General features: G+C 46.7%; 1 protein-coding gene across 1 annotated transcript; it reads left to right on the plus strand.

The window, feature by feature from the left end:
* The first annotated feature begins 2,384 nt into the window (after positions 1-2,384).
* LOC115117766 (zinc finger protein 420-like) lies at positions 2,385-25,332 on the plus strand. Its single transcript, XM_065002186.1, has 9 exons — positions 2,385-2,404; positions 4,507-4,571; positions 4,724-5,000; positions 8,137-8,589; positions 18,838-19,790; positions 20,201-20,258; positions 20,565-20,843; positions 21,714-21,947; positions 23,632-25,332. Exons 3-9 carry the CDS (start codon positions 4,805-4,807, stop codon positions 24,651-24,653), a joined length of 3,195 nt encoding a protein of 1,064 aa, XP_064858258.1. The 5' UTR covers positions 2,385-2,404; positions 4,507-4,571; positions 4,724-4,804; the 3' UTR covers positions 24,654-25,332.
* Positions 25,333-25,535: the final 203 nt, after the last annotated feature.

Here is a 25,535-nt window from a genome sequence, read left to right on the forward strand (position 1 = left end):
TGAACAACAGGAGGACAATCACACAGCCAAGAACACACACAGCTGCAGAGAGTGTGGAGAGGAGTTCCCTACCCAGCATTATCTAAGAAAACATCGTAACACAACACACACAGGAGAGAAGAAGACCAGTCCCAAACCCAGGAAGAGCTACAGCTGCCTGGACTGTGGGAAGGAGTTCCCATGTCCATCTAAACTACAACGACACCTTCTGACTCACACAGGAGAGAGGCCCTGCTTCTGTTCTGACTGTGGGAAGAGTTTCACTCGGGAGGAACATCTGAAGACACACCAGAGGTTCCACTGTTCTAATGGGGAGGGCAGTCCCTCTATATCGGGAGATCCTGAACAGGCAAAGAACTGCTGCCTGGAGTGTGGAAGAGAGTTCTCTAGCGCTTACAAACTACGCAGACACCTGCTGACACACACGGGAGAAAAACCTCACTCTTGCTCCGTGTGTGGGAAGAGTTATACTTATCTACACACCTTGAAATCACATGAGCTGAAACACACCGGGGAGAAGTCTTACAAATGTTCTGTGTGTGAGAAGAGCTTCAACCAAAAGGGAAATTTGAACCAACACATGCTTGTGCACACTGGTGAGAAACCTTTCTCCTGCTCTGTCTGTGGCAAGTGCTTCACCCAGAAAGCCAACCTGACTGCCCACCAGCTCTCCCACACAGGAGAGAAGCCTTTCTCCTGTTCCGTCTGTAGGAAGGGCTTCACTCAGAAAGCATATCTTAAACAACACCAGAAACTGCACACTGGAGAGAAGCCGTACGCCTGCTCTGAGTGTGACAAGAGGTTCACCTTCTGTACATCCTTGAAAAGACACCAGCTGCAACACACAGGAGAGAAACCGGACTCGCTAAGTTTGAAAGAAATACACCAGCGATCGCACGGCAAAAAAGTAGAGGAGAGTCTCTCTGCATCAGCAGCAGAACCTGAACAACACCAGGAGAATCACAAAACTAAGACGTCGTCTCACTGCTGCTCAGAATGTGGGAAACATTTAAAAAATTCATCGTCTCTACAGATCCACATGAAAATCCACACGGGAAAGAAGCCATACCCCTGCCCCGACTGTGGGAAGAATTTTGCTACAAAAGGAAGTTTGAACTTGCACCAGAGGTCACACACAACAGAAGCAGAGAACCCCATCCACTGTGAGGAGGAGAACACATCACAGGGGCAGGAGATGGTATCTGATAACCTACAGGATCTCTGTCAAACACTGGGGCTGAAGGCTAAAGTCGAAGAGGGGAGGAAGAGGAGAAGGAAGAGGTGGAGGAAGAGGAGAAGGAAGAGGTGGAGGAAGAGGTGGAGGAAGAGGAGAAGGAAGAGGAGGAGGATGGAGAAGGGGCGACGGATAATGCAGAGGAAGTTGGAGGGCTGATTAATTCTGATGGAGAAGAAGTTGACTGGGATTCTGTTCAACATAGTAAGTGGAGGCAGAACTCTGTTCTTTAGTTAACTGGGGTTCTGTTCAACATAGTAAGTGGAGGCAGAACACTGACTGTTCTTTAGTTGACTGGGGTTCTGTTCAACATAGTAAGTGGAGGCAGAACTCTGTTCTTTAGTTGACTGGGGTTCTGTTCAACATAGTAAGTGGAGGCAGAACACTGTTCTTTAGTTGACTGGGGTTCTGTTCAACATAGTAAGTGGAGGCAGAACTCTGTTCTTTAGTTGACTGGGGTTCTGTTCAACATAGTAAGTGGAGGCAGAACTCTGTTCTTTAGTTGACTGGGGTTCTGTTCAACATAGTAAGTGGAGGCAGAACACTGTTCTTTAGTTGACTGGGGTTCTGTTCAACATAGTAAGTGGAGGCAGAACACTGTTCTTTAGTTGACTGGGGTTCTATTCAACATAGTAAGTGGAGGCAGAACACTGTTCTTTAGTTGACTGGGGTTCTGTTCAACATAGTAAGTGGAGGCAGAACGCTGACTGTTCTTTAGTTGACTGGGGTTCTGTTCAACATAGTAAGTGGAGGCAGAACTCTGTTCTTTAGTTGACTGGGGTTCTGTTCAACATAGTAAGTGGAGGCAGAACTCTGTTCTTTAGTTGACTGGGGTTCTGTTCAACATAGTAAGTGGAGGCAGAACTCTGTTCTTTAGTTGACTGGGGTTCTGTTCAACATAGTAAGTGGAGGCAGAACTCTGTTCTTTAGTTGACTGGGGTTCTGTTCAACATAGTAAGTGGAGGCAGAACTCTGTTCTTTAGTTGACTGGGGTTCTGTTCAACATAGTAAGTGGAGGCAGAAACTTGACTGTTCTTTAGTTGACTGGGGTTCTGTTCAACATAGTAAGTGGATGCAGAACTCTGTTCTTTAGTTGACTGGGGTTCTGTTCAACATAGTAAGTGGAGGCAGAACTCTGTTCTTTAGTTGACTGGGATTCTGTTCAACATAGTAAGTGGAAGCAGAACACTTGACTGTTCTCCAGTTACACAGTAATAGTCTGACTCATTATCTAACCCGGGGGTTTTAAGGAACTCAGTCTGGCTTTAAACGTACTCTTGAAAGTTGTAATAGTAGAATGCACAAGGTGCAATGTCGAAATTGGGTAGTTCATCGTTCAGTTCCTCTTGTCATGTTAGTCATTCCATACCATAGAGAGATATATATAACTGGTCTGAAATGTCCTGGTCAACTAGCCCATGTCAGCTAACGTTTTTCAGCTCATAGATTTTGATGCCATGTTTGAGTCACTCAGATATCACATGAATACACATTAGACATGACTTCAATACAGCAGAATGTTCCCTGCTCCCCGATGACTAAATGTGTAGAACTGCAGGAAATACACTTTAAACCTGCAAAATCCTCTCCACCAACAAGAGGCGTGTGAACGGTGTGTGTCATGAACAGTGCTGGTGCCCATAGAAATAGACATGGCGTGTCTGGGGGAGGGGTCCCCCCCAATGCTGGAAATGCCCCCCCCCCCCCTCCCAGGGGGCCTGAGTCTAACACAGACCCCTGGTCTAACCCCTATTACCAACCAATCTCTACATGAGAGAGTCCTGTCCATGACTCTGGTAGTCTCATTATAACCCATATTACCAACCTATCTCTACAGGAGAGAGTCCTGGTAGTCTCATTATAACCCATAATACCAACCTCTCTCTACAGGAGTCCTGGTAGTCTCATTATAACCCATAATACCAACCTATCTCTACAGGAGTCCTGGTAGTCTCATTATAACCCATAATACCAACCTCTCTCTACAGGAGAGAGTCCTGGTAGTCTCATTATAACCCATAATACCAACCTATCTCTACAGGAGTCCTGGTAGTCTCATTATAACCCATATTACCAACCTATCTCTACAGGAGAGAGTCCTGGTAGTCTCATTATAACCCATAATACCAACCTATCTCTACAGGAGTCCTGGTAGTCTCATTATAACCCATATTACCAACCTATCTCTACAGGAGAGAGTCCTGGTAGTCTCATTATAACCCATAATACCAACCTATCTCTACAGGAGTCCTGGTAGTCTCATTATAACCCATAATACCAACCTCTCTCTACAGGAGTCCTGGTAGTCTCATTATAACCCATATTACCAACCTATCTCTACAGGAGAGAGTCCTGGTAGTCTCATTATAACCCATAATACCAACCTCTCTCTACAGGAGTCCTGGTAGTCTCATTATAACCCATAATACCAACCTCTCTCTACAGGTGAGAGTCCTGTCCGTGGCTCTGGTAGTCTCATTATAACCCATAATACCAACCTCTCTCTACAGGAGTCCTGGTAGTCTCATTATAACCCATAATACCAACCTCTCTCTACAGGTGAAAGTTCTGTCCATGACTCTGGTAGTCTCATTATAACCCATAATACCAACCTATCTCTACAGGAGAGAGTCCTGGTAGTCTCATTATAACCCATAATACCAACCTCTCTCTACAGGTGAGAGTCCTGTCCATGACTCTGGTAGTCTCATTATAACCCATAATACCAACCTCTCTCTACAGGTGTCCTGGTAGTCTCATTATAACCCATAATACCAACCTCTCTCTACAGGTGTCCTGGTAGTCTCATTATAACCCATAATACCAACCTATCTCTACAGGTGAGAGTCCTGGTAGTCTCATTATAACCCATAATACCAACCTCTCTCTACAGGAGTCCTGGTAGTCTCATTATAACCCATAATACCAACCTCTCTCTACAGGTGAGAGTCCTGTCCATGACTCTGGTAGTCTCATTATAACCCATAATACCAACCTCTCTCTACAGGTGAGAGTCCTGTCCATGACTCTGGTAGTCTCATTATAACCCATAATACCAACCTCTCTCTACAGGTGTCCTGGTAGTCTCATTATAACCCATAATACCAACCTCTCTCTACAGGTGTCCTGGTAGTCTCATTATAACCCATAATACCAACCTCTCTCTACAGGTGTCCTGGTAGTCTCATTATAACCCATAATACCAACCTCTCTCTACAGGTGAGAGTCCTGGTAGTCTCATTATAACCCATAATACCAACCTCTCTCTACAGGTGAGAGTCCTGTCCGTGACTCTGGTAGTGAAGGAGGAAGTCCCCTTACATCACACACCAACAAGGTGGGAGACAATAATAACAAACATTTTAATAGGAGATATTGTTACCATTATAAACATTATTATTATATATTTCACTGTTCTATTGAACCCGTTTTTGTTCCAACATGGTTTCCATGGTAACTTTACTAGAAACAGTCCCGTCTTTATTCTAGGATCCTGGGGCTCAATCGGGGTCGACAGAGTCTCTGGGCCCTGACCAAAGACATGAGAAGGACATCACTCAAACACCTGGGATGAACATTCATATTGAACAAGAGGAGGATGAGGAAGAAGAAGAAGAGGAGGAGGAAGAAGAAGAGGACGAAGAAGAGTGGGAAGAGGAAGAAGAGGGTGAAGATGAAGAAGAGGAGGAGGAAGGGGAGGAAGAGGAAGTTGGTGATCTGTTGAATTCTGTAGTAGAACAAGCTTCCTGGGATACTCCTCATCTTGGTAAATCAAAGTCAAATCACATGTTATTGGTCACATACACATGGTTAGCAGATGTTATTGGTCACATACACACGGTTAGCAGATGTTATTGGTCACATACACATGGTTAGCAGATGTTATTGGTCACATACACATGGTTAGCAGATGTTATTGGTCACATACACATGGTTAGCAGATGTTAATGGTCACATACACATGGTTAGCAGATGTTAATGGTCACATACACATGGTTAGCAGATGTTATTGGTCACATACACATGGTTAGCAGATGTTATTGGTCACATACACACGGTTAGCAGATGTTATTGGTCACATACACACGGTTAGCAGATGTTATTGGTCACATACACATGGTTAGCAGATGTTATTGGTCACATACACATGGTTAGCAGATGTTATTGGTCACATACACATGGTTAGCAGATGTTATTGGTCACATACACATGGTTAGCAGATGTTATTGGTCACATACACATGGTTAGCAGATGTTATTGGTCACATGGTTAGCAGATGTTATTGGTCACATACACATGGTTAGCAGATGTTATTGGTCACATGGTTAGCAGATGTTATTGGTCACATACACGTGGTTAGCAGATGTTATTGGTCACATACACATGGTTAGCAGATGTTATTGGTCACATACACAGGGTTAGCAGATGTTATTGGTCACATACACATGGTTAGCAGATGTTATTGGTCACATACACATGGTTAGCAGATGTTATTGGTAGATACAGTAGAATAGAATACAGTATATACATATGAGATGAGTAATGCATAGACTAATATACAGTAGAATAGAATACAGTATATACATATGAGATGAGTAATGCATAGACTAATATACAGTAGAATAGAATACAGTATATACATATGAGATGAGTAATGCATAGACTAAAATACAGTAGGATAGAATACAGTATATACATATGAGATGAGTAATGCATAGACTAAGATACAGTAGAATAGAATACAGTATATACATATGAGATGAGTAATGCATAGACTAATATACAGTAGAATAGAATACAGTAGATACATATGAGATGAGTAATGCATAGACTAAAATACAGTAGGATAGAATACAGTAGATACATATGAGATGAGTAATGTAAGATATGTAAACATATCCTGTTTACAAGTGGTGACAGAAAGGTGAGTTAAAGAACGTGTTCATCCCAAATGGCACAATATTCCCTTTATAGGGAATGTGTGGCCACTGTTTTCACACAATAGCATGTACGCTACGTGCCACGGTAGTGAGGGAACTCTACCCATACTGATGAGTCCTACCTCATGCCACAGTAGTGAGGGAACTCTACCCATACTGATGAGTCCTACCTCATGCCACAGTAGTGAGGGAACTCTACCCATACTGATGAGTCCTACCTCCTGCCACGGTAGTGAGGGAACTCTACCCATACTGATGAGTCCTACCTCCTGCCACTGTAGTGAGGGAACTCTACCTGTACTGATGAGTCTTGCCTCCTGCCACGGTAGTGAGGGAACTCTACCCATACTGATGAGTCCTACCTCATGCCACGGTAGGGAGGGAACTCTACCTGTACTGATGAGTCCTACCTCCTGCAACTGTAGTTAGGGAACTCTACCCATACTGATGAGTCCTACCTCCTGCCACGGTAGTGAGGGAACTCTACCCATACTGATGAGTCTTGCCTCCTGCCACGGTAGTGAGGGAACTCTACCCGTACTGATGAGTCCTACCTCCTGCCACGGTAGTGAGGGAACTCTACCTGTACTGATGAGTCCTACCTCCTGCCACGGTAGTGAGGGAACTCTACCCATACTGATGAGTCCTACCTCCTGCCACGGTAGTGAGGGAACTCTACCCATACTGATGAGTCCTACCTCCTGCCACGGTAGTGAGGGAACTCTACCTGTACTGATGAGTCCTACCTCCTGCCACGGTAGTGAGGGAACTCTACCCATACTGATGAGTCCTACCTCCTGCCACGGTAGTGAGGGAACTCTACCCATACTGATGAGTCCTACCTCCTGCCACGGTAGTGAGGGAACTCTACCCATACTGATGAGTCCTACCTCCTGCCACGGTAGTGAGGGAACTCTACCCATACTGATGAGTCCTACCTCCTGCCACGGTAGTGAGGGAACTCTACCCATACTGATGAGTCCTACCTCATGCCACGGTAGGGAGGGAACTCTACCCGTACTGATGAGTCCTTCCTCCTGCCACGGTAGTTAGGGAACTCTACCCATACTGATGAGTCCTACCTCATGCCACGGTAGTGAGGGAACTCTACCCGTACTGATGAGTCCTACCTCCTGCCACGGTAGTTAGGGAACTCTACCCATACTGATGAGTTCTACCTCATGCCACGGTAGTGAGGGAACTCTACCCGTACTGATGAGTCCTACCTCCTGCCACGGTAGTTAGGGAACTCAACCCATACTGATGAGTCCTACCTCCTGCCACGGTAGTTAGGGAACTCAACCCATACTGATGAGTCCTACCTCCTGCCACGGTAGTGAGGGAACTCTACCCATACTGATGAGTCCTACCTCATGCCACAGTAGTGAGGGAACTCTACCCATACTGATGAGTTCTACCTCATGCCACGGTAGTGAGGGAACTCTACCCATACTGATGAGTCCTACCTCATGCCACGGTAGGGAGGGATCTCTACCCATACTGATGAGTCCTACCTCCTGCCACGGTAGGGAGGGAACTCTACCTGTACTGATGAGTCCTACCTCCTGCCACGGTAGTGAGGGATCTCTACCCATACTGATGAGTCCTACCTCATGCCACGGTAGGGAGGGAACTCTACCTGTACTGATGAGTCCTACCTTCTGCCACGGTAGTTAGGGAACTCTACTCATACTGATGAGTCCTACCTCCTGCCACGGTAGTGAGGGAACTCTACCCGTACTGATGAGTTCTACCTCATGCCACGGTAGGGAGGGAACTCTACCCATACTGATGAGTTCTACCTCATGCCACGGTAGGGAGGGAACTCTACCTGTACTGATGAGTCCTACCTTCTGCCACGGTAGTTAGGGAACTCTACTCATACTGATGAGTCCTACCTCCTGCCACGGTAGTGAGGGAACTCTACCTGTACTGACCCACTGAACTCTCTTCTCTCCACAGGAATGAGTCCTAATTCCTGCCACGGTAGTGAGGGAACTACCTCAACACCAGAAGCGGTGGAACGACAACACCGGGAGAAAGAGAAGACACGGGCGACCAAACGGAAGAAGAGTCCAGAACAAAAGCAACCGAAGAGAAAAGAGAAACCGAAGAAGGAAAAGAATCCGAAGCAGAAGAAAGCTAAGATGACCCACCGCTGCTTTAAATGTGGAGAGGGATTCTCCCGCGTCTACGACATGCTCTTACACCAGACCATTCATATAGATGGAACGACCATGTTCAAAACCAAGAAGGTTCACCGCTGCTCAACGTGTGGATACGAAGCATCCGATGCACATAAACTGATGATGCACGAGCGGATACACACGGGAGAGAAGCCTTTCCAGTGCTCTGTGTGCGGGAAGAGATTCGCTCAGAAAGGAAATCTGAAAATACACCAGAGTGTGCACAAAGGTGAGAAGTCGTGCATCTGACCAGTTGACCCAACTCTGGAAATATCTTTGTCCTCTTTAAAAGGTGGGAAGTCGTACATCTGCCCAGTGACCCAACTCTGGAAATATCTTTGTTCTCTTTAAAGGGATACTTTGGGATTTGGTATTGAGGCCCTTTATCTACGTCCCCAAACTCTTGGATACCATGTTTATGTTTCTGCTTGCAGTTTGAAGGAAGTTGCTGACTAGCGGCAGCACAATTGACTTGCCTAGTGGAATAAAGGTTAAATAAAACATCTAAAAATAATAATAATTGCTAACTAGCGTAGCGCTAACGTTAGTTGGCATTGGCTCACAAAACAACTTTTAACTTCCTTTATACTGGACACAGAGACAGAAAAATGGGATTAAATGTGACTAAAGAGGTGTCGGTAGAAGGTGTGACTAAAGAGAAGAGGTGTCAGGCAGAAGGTGTGACTAAAGAGGTGTCAGACAGAAGGTGTGACTAAAGAGGTGTCAGGCAGAAGGTGTGACTAAAGAGAAGAGGTGTCAGTGTAGACAGAAGGTGTGACTAAAGAGGTGTCAGACAGAAGGTGTGACTAGAGAGGTGTCAGGCAGAAGGTGTGACTAAAGAGAAGAGGTGTCAGTGTAGACAGAAGGTGTGACTAAAGAGGTGTCAGACAGAAGGTGTGACTAAAGAGGTGTCAGGCAGAAGGTGTGACTAAAGAGGTGTCAGTGTGGGCAGAAGGTGTGACTAAAGAGGTGTCAGGCAGAAGGTGTGACTAAAGAGGTGTCAGGCAGAAGGTGTGACTAAAGAGGTGTCAGTGTAGACAGAAGGTGTGACTAAAGAGGTGTCGGTAGAAGGTGTGACTAAAGAGGTGTCAGGCAGAAGGTGTGACTAAAGAGGTGTCAGACAGAAGGTGTGACTAAAGAGAAGAGGTGTCAGGCAGAAGGAGTGACTAAAGAGGTGTCAGACAGAGGGTGTGACTAAAGAGGTGTCAGACAGAAGGTGTGACTAAAGAGAAGAGGTGTCAGGCAGAAGGTGTGACTAAAGAGGTGTCAGACAGAAGGTGTGACTGAAGAGGTGTCAGACAGAAGGTGTGACTGAAGAGGTGTCAGACAGAAGGTGTGACTGAAGAGGTGTCAGACAGAAGATGTGACTAAAGAGGTGTCAGACAGAGGGTGTGACTAAAGAGAAGAGGTGTCAGACAGAGGGTGTAACTGAAGAGGTGTCAGGCAGAAGATGTGACTAAAGAGGTGTCAGACAGAAGGTGTGACTAAAGAGGTGTGAAGAATTAATTAATATCGTCCTGACCCCAGTCATTATCTGAGTAGGGTGATACTGGTACCATCCTGACCCCAGTCATTATCTGAGTAGGGTGATACTGGTATCATCCTGACCCCAGTCATTATCTGAGTAGGGTGATACTGGTATCATCCTGACCCCAGTCATTATCTGAGTAGGGTGATACTGGTATTGTCCTGACCCCAGTCATTATCTGAGTAGGGTGATACTGGTATTGTCCTGACCCCAGTCATTATCTGAGTAGGGTGATACTGGTATCGTCCTGACCCCAGTCATTATCTGAGTAGGGTGATACTGGTATCATCCTGACCCCAGTCATTATCTGAGTAGGGTGATACTGGTATTGTCCTGACCCCAGTCATTATCTGAGTAGGGTGTTACTGGTATTGTCCTGACCCCAGTCATTATCTGAGTAGGGTGATACTGGTATCATCCTGACCCCAGTCATTATCTGAGTAGGGTGATACTGGTATTGTCCTGACCCCAGTCATTATCTGAGTAGGGTGATACTGGTATCATCCTGACCCCAGTCATTATCTGAGTAGGGTGATACTGGTATTGTCCTGACCCCAGTCATTATCTGAGTAGGGTGATACTGGTATTGTCCTGACCCCAGTCATTATCTGAGTAGGGTGATACTGGTATCGTCCTGACCCCAGTCATTTTATCTTATCCAGAGCTTTCACCTTATGACATCCAGTGGAACAGACTTTACAATAGTGCATCTAGGTCTTTTAAGGGGGAGGGGGTGAGAAGGATTACTTTATCCCATCATTAGGTCTAAAGAGGTGATACTGGTTTCAGGTGTCCCCGGAAGTGGTGATTGACTCCGCTGTCCTGGCGTCGTGAGGGAGTTTGTTCCACCATTGGGGGCCAGACCCCAGTCATTATCTGAGAGGGTGTACTTCCTCAGTGGTAGGGAGGCGAGCAGGCCAGAGGTGGTCATTGTCTGAGTAGGGTGATACTGGTATTGTCCTGACCCCAGTCATTATCTGAGTAGGGTGATACTGGTATCGTCCTGACCCCAGTCATTATCTGAGTAGGGTGATACTGGTATCATCCTGACCCCAGTCATTATCTGAGTAGGGTGATACTGGTATTGTCCTGACCCCAGTCATTATCTGAGTAGGGTGATACTGGTATTGTCCTGACCCCAGTCATTATCTGAGTAGGGTGATACTGGTATTGTCCTGACCCCAGTCATTATCTGAGTAGGGTGATACTGGTATCATCCTGACCCCAGTCATTATCTGAGTAGGGTGATACTGGTATTGTCCTGACCCCAGTCATTATCTGAGTAGGGTGATACTGGTATTGTCCTGACCCCAGTCATTATCTGAGTAGGGTGATACTGGTATCGTCCTGACCCCAGTCATTATCTGAGTAGGGTGATACTGGTATCGTCCTGACCCCAGTCATTATCTGAGTAGGGTGATACTGGTATTGTCCTGACCCCAGTCATTATCTGAGTAGGGTGATACTGGTATCGTCCTGACCCCAGTCATTATCTGAGTAGGGTGATACTGGTATTGTCCTGACCCCAGTCATTATCTGAGTAGGGTGATACTGGTATCGTCCTGACCCCAGTCATTATCTGAGTAGGGTGATACTGGTATTGTCCTGACCCCAGTCATTATCTGAGTAGGGTGATACTGGTATCTCCCTGACCCCAGTCATTATCTGAGTAGGGTGATACTGGTATAGTCCTGACCCCAGTCATTATCTGAGTAGGGTGATACTGGTATTGTCCTGACCCCAGTCATTATCTGAGTAGGGTGATACTGGTATTGTCCTGACCCCAGTCATTATCTGAGTAGGGTGATACTGGTATCGTCCTGACCCCAGTCATTATCTGAGTAGGGTGATACTGGTATCATCCTGACCCCAGTCATTATCTGAGTAGGGTGATACTGGTATTGTCCTGACCCCAGTCATTATCTGAGTAGGGTGATACTGGTATTGTCCTGACCCCAGTCATTATCTGAGTAGGGTGATACTGGTAGTCCTGACCCCAGTCATTATCTGAGTAGGGTGATACTGGTATTGTCCTGACCCCAGTCATTATCTGAGTAGGGTGATACTGGTATCGTCCTGACCCCAGTCATTATCTGAGTAGGGTGATACTGGTATTGTCCTGACCCCAGTCATTATCTGAGTAGGGTGATACTGGTATGTCCTGACCCCAGTCATTATCTGAGTAGGGTGATACTGGTATTGTCCTGACCCCAGTCATTATCTGAGTAGGGTGATACTGGTATTGTCCTGACCCCAGTCATTATCTGAGTTAGGGTGATACTGGTATCTCCTGACCCCAGTCATTATCTGAGTAGGGTGATACTGGTATTGTCCTGACCCCAGTCATTATCTGAGTAGGGTGATACTGGTATTGTCCTGACCCCAGTCATTATCTGAGTAGGTGATACTGGTATGTCCTGACCCCAGTCATTATCTGAGTAGGGTGATACTGGTATTGTCCTGACCCCAGTCATTATCTGAGTAGGGTGATACTGGTATTTCCTGACCCCAGTCATTATCTGAGTAGGGTGATACTGGTATTGTCCTCCAGTCATTATCTGAGTAGGGTACCTGACCCCAGTCATTATCTGAGTAGGGTGATACTGGTATCGTCCTGACCCCAGTCATTATCTGAGTAGGGTGATACTGGTATTGTCCTGACCCCCAGTCATTATCTGAGTAGGGTGATACTGGTACCTGACCCCAGTCATTATCTGAGTAGGGTGATACTGGTATCGTCCTGACCCCAGTCATTATCTGAGTAGGGTGATACTGGTATTGTCCTGACCCCAGTCATTATCTGAGTAGGGTGATACTGGTATCCCTGACCCCATCATTATCTGAGTAGGGTGATACTGGTATCTCCTGACCCCAGTCATTATCTGAGTAGGGTGATACTGGTATGTCCTGACCCCAGTCATTATCTGAGTAGGGTGATACTGGTATCGTCCTGACCCCAGTCATTATCTGAGTAGGGTGATACTGGTATGTCCTGACCCCAGTCATTATCTGAGTAGGGTGATACTGGTATCATCCTGACCCCAGTCATTATCTGAGTAGGGTGATACTGGTATTGTCCTGACCCCAGTCATTATCTGAGTAGGGTGATACTGGTATGTCCTGACCCCAGTCATTATCTGAGTAGGGTGATACTGGTATTGTCCTGACCCCAGTCATTATCTGAGTAGGGTGATACTGGTATTGTCCTGACCCCAGTCATTATCTGAGTAGGGTGATACTGGTATCGTCCTGACCCCAGTCATTATCTGAGTAGGGTGATACTGGTATCATCCTGACCCCAGTCATTATCTGAGTAGGGTGATACTGGTATTGTCCTGACCCCAGTCATTATCTGAGTAGGGTGATACTGGTATCTCCCTGACCCCAGTCATTATCTGAGTAGGGTGATACTGGTATCGTCCTGACCCCAGTCATTATCTGAGTTGGGTGATACTGGTATTGGCCTGACCCCAGTCATTATCTGAGTAGGGTGATACTGGTATCTCCCTGACCCCAGTCATTATCTGAGTAGGGTGATACTGGTATCATCCTGACCCCAGTCATTATCTGAGTAGGGTGATACTGGTATCATCCTGACCCCAGTCATTATCTGAGTAGGGTGATACTGGTATCGCCCTGACCCCAGTCATTATCTGAGTAGGGTGTTACTGGTATCATCCTGATCCCAGTCATTATCTGAGTAGGGTGATACTGGTATAGTGCTGACCCCAGTCATTATCTGAGTAGGGTGATACTGGTATCGTCCTGACCCCAGTCATTATCTGAGTAGGGTGATACTGGTATCATCCTGACCCCAGTCATTATCTGAGTAGGGTGATACTGGTATCGCCCTGACCCCAGTCATTATCTGAGTAGGGTGATACTGGTAGCTCCCTGACCCCAGTCATTATCTGAGTAGGGTGATACTGGTATTGTCCTGACCCCAGTCATTATATGAGTAGGGTGATACTGGTATCGTCCTGACCCCAGTCATTGTCTGAGTAGGGTGATACTGGTATCGTCCTGACCCCAGTCATTATCTGAGTAGGGTGATACTGGTATTGTCCTGACCCCAGTCATTATCTGAGTAGGGTGATACTGGTATCATCCTGACCCCAGTCATTATCTGAGTAGGGTGATACTGGTACCGTCCTGACCCCAGTCATTATCTGAGTAGGGTGATACTGGTATTGTCCTGACCCCAGTCATTATCTGAGTAGGGTGATACTGGTATCTCCCTGACCCCAGTCATTATCTGAGTAGGGTGATACTGGTATCATCCTGACCCCAGTCATTATCTGAGTAGGGTGATACTGGTATTGTCCTGACCCCAGTCATTATCTGAGTAGGGTGTTACTGGTATTGTCCTGACCCCAGTCATTGTCTGAGTATGGTGATACTGGTATCATCCTGACCCCAGTCATTATCTGAGTAGGGTGATACTGGTATTGTCCTGACCCCAGTCATTATCTGAGTAGGGTGATACTGGTATCATCCTGACCCCAGTCATTATCTGAGTAGGGTGATACTGGTATTGTCCTGACCCCAGTCAATATCTGAGTAGGGTGATACTGGTATCATCCTGACCCCAGTCATTATCTGAGTAGGGTGATACTGGTATCGTCCTGACCCCAGTCATTATCTGAGTAGGGTGATACTGGTATCGTCCTGACCCCAGTCATTGAAGAAGAGGAGGAGGAAGAGGAGGAGGAAGAACTGAGTAGGGTGATACTGGTATCGTCCTGACCCCAGTCATTATCTGAGTAGGGTGATACTGGTATCATCCTGACCCCAGTCATTATCTGAGTAGGGTGATACTGGTAGCTCCCTGACCCCAGTCATTATCTGAGTAGGGTGATACTGGTATTGTCCTGACCCCAGTCATTATATGAGTAGGGTGATACTGGTATCGTCCTGACCCCAGTCATTGTCTGAGTAGGGTGATACTGGTATCGTCCTGACCCCAGTCATTATCTGAGTAGGGTGATACTGGTATTGTCCTGACAGTCATTATCTGAGTAGGGTGATACTGGTCATTATCTGAGTATCTGAGTAGGGTGATACTGGTATTGTCCTGACCCCAGTCATTATCTGAGTAGGGTGATACTGGTATTGTCCTGACCCCAGTCATTATCTGACTAGGGTGATACTGGTATTGTCCTGACCCCAGTCATTATCTGAGTAGGGTGATGCTGGTATTGTCCTGACCCCAGTCATTATCTGAGTAGGGTGATACTGGTATTGTCCTGACCCCAGTCATTATCTGAGTAGGGTGATACTGGGTCCTGACCCCAGTCATTATCTGAGTAGGGTGATACTGGTATAGTGCCCCCAGTCATTATCTGAGTAGGGTGATACTGGTAAGTCCTGACCCCAGTCATTATCTGAGTAGGGTGACTGGTACTGACCCCAGTCATTATCTGAGTAGGGTGATACATCTCCTGACCCCAGTCATTATCTGAGTAGGGTGATACTGGTATCGTCCTGACCCCAGTCATTATCTGAGTTGGGTGATACTGGTATTGGCCTGACCCCAGTCATTATCTGAGTAGGGTGATACTGGTATCTCCTGACCCCAGTCATTATCTGAGTAGGGTGATACTGGAGTGCTGACCCCAGTCATTATCTGAGTAGGGTGATACTGGTATCGTCCTGACCCCAGTCATTATCTGATAGGGTGATACTGGTATCGTCCTGACCCCAGTCATTATCTGAGTAGGGTGATACTGGTATCATCCTGACCCCAGATCCAACAAGTACATTGTCTAACCCCAGAGTGAGTAGGGTGATACTGACCCCAGTCATTATATCGTCCTGACCCCAGTCATTATCTGAGTAGGGTGATACTGGTATGACATTATCACAGTAAGCCAATGACCCCAGTCATTATCTGAGTAGGGTGATACTGGGAGTATCTGAGTAGGGTGATACTGGTACCAATACCAGATCAACCCTGTCATTATCTGAGTAGGGTGATACTGGTATCCCTGACCCCAGTCATTACCATGACAACCACCCCAGTCATTATCTGATAGGTGATACTGGTATCACCTGACCCCAGTCATTATCTGAGTAGGGTGATACATGTCATTACAACCACCCAGTCATTATCTGACTAGGGTGATAGGTATTGTCCTGGACCAATCACCATGACAACTGAGTAGGGTGATACTCCTGACCCCAGTCATTATCTGAAGTGATACCTGATAGTCCCTGGACCCCATTATCTGACAACCACACAGCTGACCCCAGTCAATAGGTAGAGAGTCATTATACCATGAGTCATTATCAAGGGTGACACTGCTATCGTCCTGACCCCAGTCAGACCAGATCTGAGTTGGGTGATACTGGTATTGGCCTGACCCCAGTCATTGAGTAGGGTGATACTGGTATCTCCCTGACCCCAGTCATTATCTGAGTAGGGTGATAATAGTGCTGACCCCAGTCATTATCTGACCTGGTCCGCCCTGACCCCAGTCATTATCTGAGTAGGGTGATACTGGTATCTCCTGACCCCAGTCCATGACAACAGTCATTATCAGTAGGGTGCCTGGTATTGTCCTGACCCCAGTCATTTCTGAGAGGTGATACTGGTATTGTCCTGAGTTCCCAGTCATTATCAGTAGGGTGATACTGGACTGACCACATTATCTGAGTAGGGTGATACCATCCTGACCCCAGTCATTATCTGTAGGGGATAGAGAATCGTCCTCCAAGTCATCCATCTGTAGGGTGATACTGGTATCATCCTGACCCCAGTCATTATCTGAGTAGGGTGATACTGGTATTGTCCTGACCCCAGTGGGGAAGAGGGTTTCTCCTGACCCCCAGTCATTATCTGAGTAGGGTGATACTGGTATCGTCCTGAGAGTCATTATCTGAGTTGGGTGATACTGGATGGCCGACCCCAGTCATTATCCTGGTATCTCCCTGAGAAGTCATTATCAGTAGGGTGATACTGGATCAAGATCCTAGGGTGATACTGGTATCATCCTGACCCCAGTCATTATCTGTAGGGTGATACTGGTATCGCCTGACCCCAGTCATTATCTGAGTAGAGATTGATCCCAGTCATTAAGTAGGGTGATACTGGATAAACAACCCCAGTCATTATCTGAGTAGGGTGATACTGGTATCGTCCTGACCCCAGTCATTATCTGAGTAGGTGATACTGGTATCATCCTGACCCCAGTCATTATCTGAGTAGGGTGATACTGGTATCGTCCTGACCCCAGTCATTATCTGAGTAGGGTGATACTGGTTCTCCTGACCCCAGTCATTATCTGAGTAGGGTGATACTGGTATTGTCCCTGTCTGAGTAGGGTGAAGTCCTGACCCCAGTCATTGTCTGAGTAGGGTGACTGGTATCGTCCTGACCTGTCATTATCTGAGTAGGGTGATACTGGTATTGTCTCCAGATCCATCATCCTGACCCCAGTCATTACACTGATACTGGATTGTCCTGACCCCAGTCATTATCTGAGTAGGGTGATACTGGTATTGTCCTGACCCCAGTCATTATCTGAGTAGGGTGATACTGGTATCTCCTGACCCCAGTCATTATCTGGTAGGTGATACTGGTATCATCCTGACCCCAGTCATTATCTGAGTAGGGTGATACTGGTATCATCCTGACCCCAGTCATTATCTGAGTAGGGTGATACTGGTACCGCCCTGAGTGTCATTATCTGAGTAGGGTGTTACTGGTATCATCCTGATCCCAGTCATTATCTGAGTAGGGTGATACTGGTATAGTGCTGACCCCAGTCATTATCTGAGGGTGATACCGTCCTGACCCCAGATCTGAGAGGGTGATACTGGTACCTGACCCAGTCATTATCTGAGTAGGGCCACACTGCCCTGACCCCAGTCATTGTCTGAAGATACTGGTATCGTCCTACCCCAGTCATTATCTGAGCAGGGTGATACTGGTATCTCCCCTGACCCACAGTCATTATCTGAGTTGGGTGATACTGGTATTGGCCTGACCCCAGTCATTATCTGAGTAGGGTGATACTGGTATCTCCTGACCCCAGTCATTATCTGAGTAGGGTGATACTGGTATCATCCTGACCCCAGTCATTATCTGGTAGGGTGATACTGGTACCCCACCCTGATCCCCACAGTCATTATCTGAGTAGGGGCCCTGACCCCAGTCATTATCTGAGTAGGGTGCAGTCCCAGGAGGGTGATACTGGTATAGTGCTGACCCCAGTCATTATCTGAGTAGGGTGATACTGGTAACCTGACCCCAGTCATTATCTGAGTAGGGTGATACTGGTGGAGTCATTATCTGTGATACTTTGTCATTGTCTGAGTAGGGTGATGCTGGTATCGTCCTGACCCCAGTCATTATCTGAGTAGGGTGATACTTTGTTTTGACCCCAGTCATTATCTGAGTAGGGTGATACTGGGTCCTGACCCCAGTCATTATCTGGTAGGGTGATACTGGTATTTGACCCCAGTCATTATCTGAGTAGGGTTACTGGTATTGTCCTGACCCCAGTCATTATCTGAGTAGGGTGATACTGGTTTGTTGACCCCAGTCATTATCTGTAGGGTGATACTGGTTCGTCCTGACCCCAGGATTTCTGAGTAGGGTGAGTTTTAGGGTGATACTGGTATTGTCCTGACCCCAGGGGGTTGATACTGGTATCAAACCCCAGTCATTATCTGAGTAGGGTGATACTGGTATTGTCCTGACCCCAGTCACCTAGGGCATTGTCCTTTAGGGTGATACTGGTTTGGTCCTGACCCCAGTCATTTTTAGATACTGGGTCCTGACCCCAGTCATTATCTGAGTAGGGTGATACTGGTATGTTTGTAGGGTGATACTGGTATCATCTTGACCCCAGTCATTATCTGAGTAGGGTGATACTGGTATCATCCTGGCCCCAGTCATTGTCTGTTTAGACTTAACATGAACTAACACTATCTTCCCCCATGCAGGAGAAGTCAGGAATCCCAGTTTCTGGCCTGACATTGTGGAGAGGCTTCCTACAATAGGTGTCCCAGATCAATACCATGACAACCACACAGCTAAGCCAATAGGAGTTCTGGACCAATACCATGACAACCACACAGCTAAGCCAATAGGAGTTCTGGACCAATACCATGACAACCACACCGCTAAGCCAATAGGAGTCCTGGACCAATACCATGACAACCGCACAGCTAAACCAATAGGAGTCCCTGACCAATACCATGACAACCACACAGCTAAGCCAATAGGAGAGGAATGCCAAACTCCATCAACTCTACAGATACACATGAGAACTCACACTGTAGAGAACCAGTCGAAACCGCAGTGCCCTCTCTGCGGGGCAGTGTTCTCTCAGAAAGGCCTTCTGGATGATCACCTGATGATCGCCCACTCCCATGAGAAACCAGAGAAACCTTACCCCTGTCCAGACTGTGGGAAGAGATTCTCCAGCAAGAGTTACATCAGGATCCACCGGAAGATCCACAGTGGGAAGATCTCTTACCGCTGCGCCCAGTGTGATAAGACTTTCCTGTCAGCGGAGGGGCTCAAGAAGCACGAGAGCGCTCACCGAGGAGAGAGACCGTACCGATGCCCTGCGTGTGGCAAGTGTTTCAAACAACAATCCCAGCTGACCTGTCACTTCAAGATCCACACCGGAGAGAGGAGCCATCTCTGCTTCCTGTGTGGGAAGAGTTTCGCCAGAGAGTTTGACCTCCGGGTGCATCTCAGAGTCCACTCTGGAGAGAAGCCCTACCAGTGCCACGAGTGTGGCAAGAGCTACAGGTACAGAGCAGGCATCCGGTCACACATGCAGCAGATGCACCCTGGGAAGCCTATAGTGGAACCAACCCCACCCATCCCCACAGGCCCTCGCTACGGCAGTGGAGGAAGGGGTCCTCCTACATCCCTCATCAGAAAGGTATGTGCTTTGGTTTGCTGTGAGCTGATGCTGTCGCTTTCAGGTTTTGTTTTGGGGGGGAGGGGGTTTAATGGAATTGGTTTGGGTTAATGGTGAGAATGGGTGGGGTTAGGTTAAAGTTAGGTATAGATTTCTAGGGAGTTTTAGGGAGTCCTTTCTAGGGAGTTTTTCCTAGCCACCGTGCTTCTACACCTGCATTGCTTGCTGTTTGGGGTTTTTAGGCTGGGTTTCTGTACAGCACTTTGAGATATCAGCTGATGTACGAAGGGCTATATAAATACATTTGATTTGATTTAGCCAACCGCCACTCAAAATCTCCACTCCCTGTTTGACAAGGAACAGAAAGGCAGCCAACAAACATTATATTACTACTGACTGTTAACCAAGAATGACTTGTGTTTTCATTGGAGGATCCTGGTGACCAATCCAGTTCAGGGTTTGCAGTCCAGTCAAACACCTCGGTTGAAGGCCAGAGCTGAAGAAGAAGAGGAGGAAGAGGAGGAGGAAGAACAAGAGGTGAACGTTGATGGTTCGGGTAATTCTGAAGAAACAGAACATCAACTATAGCCTGTTAATTTGGATGTGTTTTAAAATGGCTCCCTGTCAACAGAACATCAACTATAGACTGTTACTTTGTCTGCGTTATAAATTGCATCCTGTCCCCTATATAGGGCTCTGTTCAAAAGGTAGTGCCCTAAATAGGGAATATAGCGTGCCATTTGGGGCGACGGACAATGTATTTGACCTTTAAACCCATTCTCTTTGGTCACACAGCCAAGACCGGTGGCGGTGGTCCCTCTGCATCAGGACCACAGACAAAACACCGGAAGAAACAACCGGTCAAACGGAAGACCAGCGTCCAAGAAGGCAACCAGAAGCGACCGAAAGCCAAGAGGTTTAACAACCGTCGCTGCTTTAAATGTGGAGAGGGATTCCCCCGGGAATATGAGCTGTTGCTACACCTGCAGACACATCTGGATTACAACTGCTACGTGTGTGGAACGCCGTTCGACAACCAAGAGCTGCTGCGGAGACATCAGGAGCAGCACGCCGGTAAGAAATCAAATCAAATTGTATTTGTCACATACACATGGTTAGCAGATGTCAATGCGAGTGTAGCGAAATGCTTGTGCTTCTAGTTCCGACAATGCAGTAATAACCAACAAGTAATCTAGCTAACAATTCCACAAGTGTATGGGGATAAAGAATATGTACATAAAGATATATGAATGAGTGATGGTACAGAGCGGCATAGGCAAGATACAGTAGATGGTAAGAGAGCTGCTGTGGAGACATCAGGAGGAGCACGCCGGTAAGAGAGCCTGTGATGGAGACGCACAACGGCTTTTACGTCATGACTGTAGCACTATTATATAGCCTTTCTGACGGGCTACTAGTGAATTCACTGTGAGTAGGTTGTGCCTCAAATGGCACCCTATTCCCTACGTAGTGCACTACTTTAGACCAGAGCCCTATGGCACCCTATTCCCTACGTAGTGCACTACTTTAGACCAGAGCCCTATGGCACCCTATTCCCTACGTAGTGCACACTAGGGGCCCATAGGCTCTTGTCAAAGGTAGTGCACCCTGGGGTGGCAGGGTAGCCTAGTGGGTAGAGAGTTGGACTAGTAACCGAAAGGTTGCAAGTTCAAATCCCCGAGCTGACAAGGTACAAATCTGTTGTTCTGCCCCTGAACAGGCAGTTAACCCACTGTTCCTAGACCAGTTAACCCACTGTTCCTAGACCAGTTAACCCACTGTTCCTAGGCCAGTTAACCCACTGTTCCTAGGCCAGTTAACCCACTGTTCCTAGGCCGTCATTGAAAATAAGAAATTGTTCTTAACTGACTTGCCTAGTTAAATAAAGGTACAAATAAATAGGGAATAGGGTACCATTTGAGATAGACTGTGTGTTTGTTCCAGAGGAGAGTCTGGGTGTGTTCTCTGGTGAGGCAGCAGGTCCAACCACAGGACAGCGGCGGGGGAGAGGGAAGAGGACTCACCGATGTCAGACCTGTGGCAAAGAACTATCCGACGCGTCCAAGCTGAAGTTGCACGTGAGAATCCACACCGGGGAGAAACCGTACTGCTGCTCCCTGTGCGGAAAGGGTTTCACTCAGCCAGGGAACCTGAAAACACACATGAAAACACACAGAGGTGAGAGAGACTTTGGAAAGACGTTCAGAAACGTATGTTGATGTTGTGGTCCACAACTGTCTTCAGAAAGGATTCACACCCCTTGACTTTTTCCACATTTTGTTGTGTTACAAGGTGGGATTGAAATGGGTTTAATTGTTATTTTTTTAATGGTTAATGATAAACACAAAATACTCTAGTCAAAGTGGGAGAACAATTCAAAGTGTAATTACTAACTTCACCCTGCTCAAAGGGATATTCAGTGTCTGCTTTTTGATGTTTACCCATCAACCAATAGGGGCCCTTCTTTGCGAGGCATTGGAAAACCTCCCTGGTCTTTGTGGTTGAATCTGTGGTTGAAATTCACTGCTCGACTGAGGGACCTTACAGATAATTGTATGTGTGGGGAACAGAGATGAGGTAGTCATTCAACAATCATGTTAAACAATATTATTGTACACAGAGTGAGTCCATGCAACTTATTATGTGACTTGTTAAGCACATGTTTACTCCTGAACTCATTTAGTCTTGTCATAACAAAGGGGCGGAACACTTAACTGACTCAAGACATTTCAGCTTTTCATTTTTTTTATTTTTAATGAATTTATAAGAACTTCTAAAAACATGACGTCATTACTCTGACACTGTACTGAAGGCACTGTACTGAAGGCACTGTCCTGAAGGCACTGTACTGAAGGCACTGTACTGAAGGCACTGTCCTGAAGGCACTGTCCTGAAGGCACTGTCCTGAAGGCACTGTACTGAAGGCACTGTCCTGAAGGCACTGTACTGAAGGCACTGTCCTGAAGGCACTGTACTGAAGGCACTGTCCTGAAGGCACTGTCCTGAAGGCACTGTACTGAAGGCACTGTACTGAAGGCACTGTACTGAAGGCACTGTACTGTATGTTGATGTTTGGGTGGTGTGAATACTTCCTGAAGACACTGTACTGAAGGCACTGTACTGAAGGCACTGTACTGAATGTACAACTCCAACCCTGTTCCTGGAGAGCTACCCTCCTGTAGGTTTTAACTCCAACCCTGTTCCTGGAGAGAAACCCTCCTGTAGGTTTTAACTCCAACCCTGTTCCTGGAGAGATACCCTCCTGTAGGTTTTAACGCCTGTTTCTGCAAAGAAACTCTCCTGTAGGTTTTAACTCCAACCCTGTTCCTGGAGAGCTACCCTCCTGTAGGTTTTAACTCCAACCCTGTTCCTGGAGAGAAACCCTCCTGTAGGTTTTAACTCCAACCCTGTTCCTGGAGAGATACCCTCCTGTAGGTTTTAACGCCTGTTTCTGCAAAGAAACTCTCCTGTAGGTTTTAACTCCAACCCTGTTCCTGGAGAGAAACCCTCCTGTAGGTTTTAACGCCTGTTTCTGCAAAGAAACTCTCCTGTAGCTTTTAACTCCAACCATGTTCTTGGAGAGATACCCTCCTGCAGGTTTTAACTCCAACCATGGAGCAAAAACCTACAGGAAGGTATCTCTCCAGGAACAGGATTGGAATTAAAACCTACAGGAGGGTATCGCTCCAGGAACAGGGTTGGATTTAAAACCTACAGGAAGGTATCTCTCCAGGAACAGGGTTGGATTTAAAACCTACAGGAGGGTATCTCTCCGGGAACAGGGTTGGAGAGCCCTGATATAGGGAATAGGGGTAGGTTTTGGGGCCACAACCTAAATGTCAACCTTTTATCGTCCCTGCAGACGGGACCCCCAGTTTGTTGTCTGCTGGTGGGTTAGGTCCCTCTACATCAAGAGGTCCTGAACACCACCAGGAGAATCACACCGTCGTCGCATCAGCAGCTCAGGAGAACGTCAACTGTCCAGATCTACCGCCAGCGCAGAAACACATGACGTCTCAGGACAGCGGAGAGAAGGCCTCTTTCTTCTGCTCGCTGTGTGGGGAGCAGTTCTCTGAGAAGGCACCGTTGGAAGAACACCGATTGGCTCACAACAACAAGAAGCCTTTCCCCTGCCCCGACTGTGGCAAGAGGTTCCGCAGTAATTACTACGTTAAGATCCACATGCGAATGCACACCGGGGAGAGGCCTTACCAATGCACCGAGTGTGGGAAGGGCTTCATCACAGAAGAAGGGCTGAAGAAGCACGAGAGCGCTCACCGGGGAGAGAGACCCCACCTCTGCCCCGAGTGCGGAAAGAGATTCAAGCAACAGTCCCAACTTACATGTCACTTCCGTATGCACACCGGACAGAAGAGCCACCTCTGCTCCGTCTGTGGGAAGAGTTACTTCAGAGAATTTGACCTCAAGGTTCACCTCAGAGTCCACACGGGAGAGAAGCCCCATCAGTGTGAGGAGTGCGGGAAGAGTTTCTACTATCTACAGGGGCTCCGGCAGCACCAGAGGACCCACGCTCCCAAGCCCATCGGACCGACCCGCCAGCTAGGCAGGCCTAAGCAGTCGTCCAGCGCGGACATACCGAACCAATCACCCAGGACGGGAAGGCCCAGGCCAGCTCCTAGAGTAGAGAGACCCATGCCTCTACCCAGGGTAGAGAGACCCATGCCTCTAGGCCTACCTAGAGTTGAGAGTGATCTGGAGAGACCCATGCCTCTAGGCCTACCTAGAGTTGAGAGTGATCTGGAGAGACCCATGCCTCTAGGCCTACCTAGAGTTGAGAGTGATCTGGACAGACCCATGCCTCTAGGCCTACCTAGAGTTGAGAGTGATCTGGAGAGACCTCACTGGCAGTACTGGCACCTTTAAATGGGAAATCTTCCATTTTCAACGCCGATACAATTATTGGAGGACCAAAACAAGCCGATACCGATTAATCTGACGATTTTTATATATATGAGTGTGGTAATATTTGTAATAATGACAATTACAACAATGCTGAATGAACACTTATTTTAACTTAATATAATACATAAATAAAATCTATTTAGTCTCAAATAAATAATGAAACGTGTTCAATTTGGATTAAATAATGCAAAAACACTGTGTTGGAGGAGAAAGTAAAAGTGCAATATGTGCCGTGTAAAAAACTTAACGTTTAAGTTCCTTGCTCAGAACATGAGAACACATGAAAGCTGGGAGGTTCAACATTCCCAGTTAAGAAGTTTTAGGTTGTAGTTATTATAGGAATTATGACATGTCGACTATTTCCCTCTATACCATTTGTATTTCATATACCTTTGACTATTGGATGTTCTAATAGGCACTTTAGTATTGCCAGCCTAATCTCAGGAGTTGATAGGCTTGAAGTTATAAACAGCGCTGTGCTTCAAACATTGCTAAGAGCTGCTGGCAAACGCAGTAAAGTTTGAATGTTTACGAGCCTGCTGCTGCCTACCACCGCTCAGTCAGACTGCTCTATCAAATATCAAATCATAGACTTAATTATAATATAATAAACACAGAAATACGAGCCTTTGGTCATCAATATGTTCAAATCCGGAAACTGTCATTTCGAAAACAAAATGTTTATTCTTTCAGTGAAATACGGAACCGTTTCGTATTTTATCGAACGGGTGGCATCCCTAAGTCTAAATATTGCTGTTACATTGCACAACCTTCAATGTTATGTCATAATTATGTAAAATTCTGACAAATTAGTTCGCAACGATCCAGGCGGCCCACTCGGTT

Source organism: Oncorhynchus nerka, linkage group LG15 (assembly GCF_034236695.1).
Source record: "Oncorhynchus nerka isolate Pitt River linkage group LG15, Oner_Uvic_2.0, whole genome shotgun sequence".
Taxonomy (NCBI): Eukaryota; Metazoa; Chordata; class Actinopteri; order Salmoniformes; family Salmonidae; genus Oncorhynchus; species Oncorhynchus nerka.

What these genes read in the sequence shown, in the direction of transcription:
- LOC115117766 (XM_065002186.1), top strand. Translation starts at nt 4,805, where the DNA reads ATGAACATTCATATTGAACAAGAGGAGGATGAGGAAGAAGAAGAAGAG. An exon ending in CTACATCCCTCATCAGAAAG is followed by an intron (nt 19,791 to 20,200) that starts GTATGTGCTTTG and finishes TTTTCATTGGAG; the next exon opens with GATCCTGGTGACCAATCCAG. An exon ending in GTCAAACACCTCGGTTGAAG is followed by an intron (nt 20,259 to 20,564) that starts GCCAGAGCTGAA and finishes TTGGTCACACAG; the next exon opens with CCAAGACCGGTGGCGGTGGT.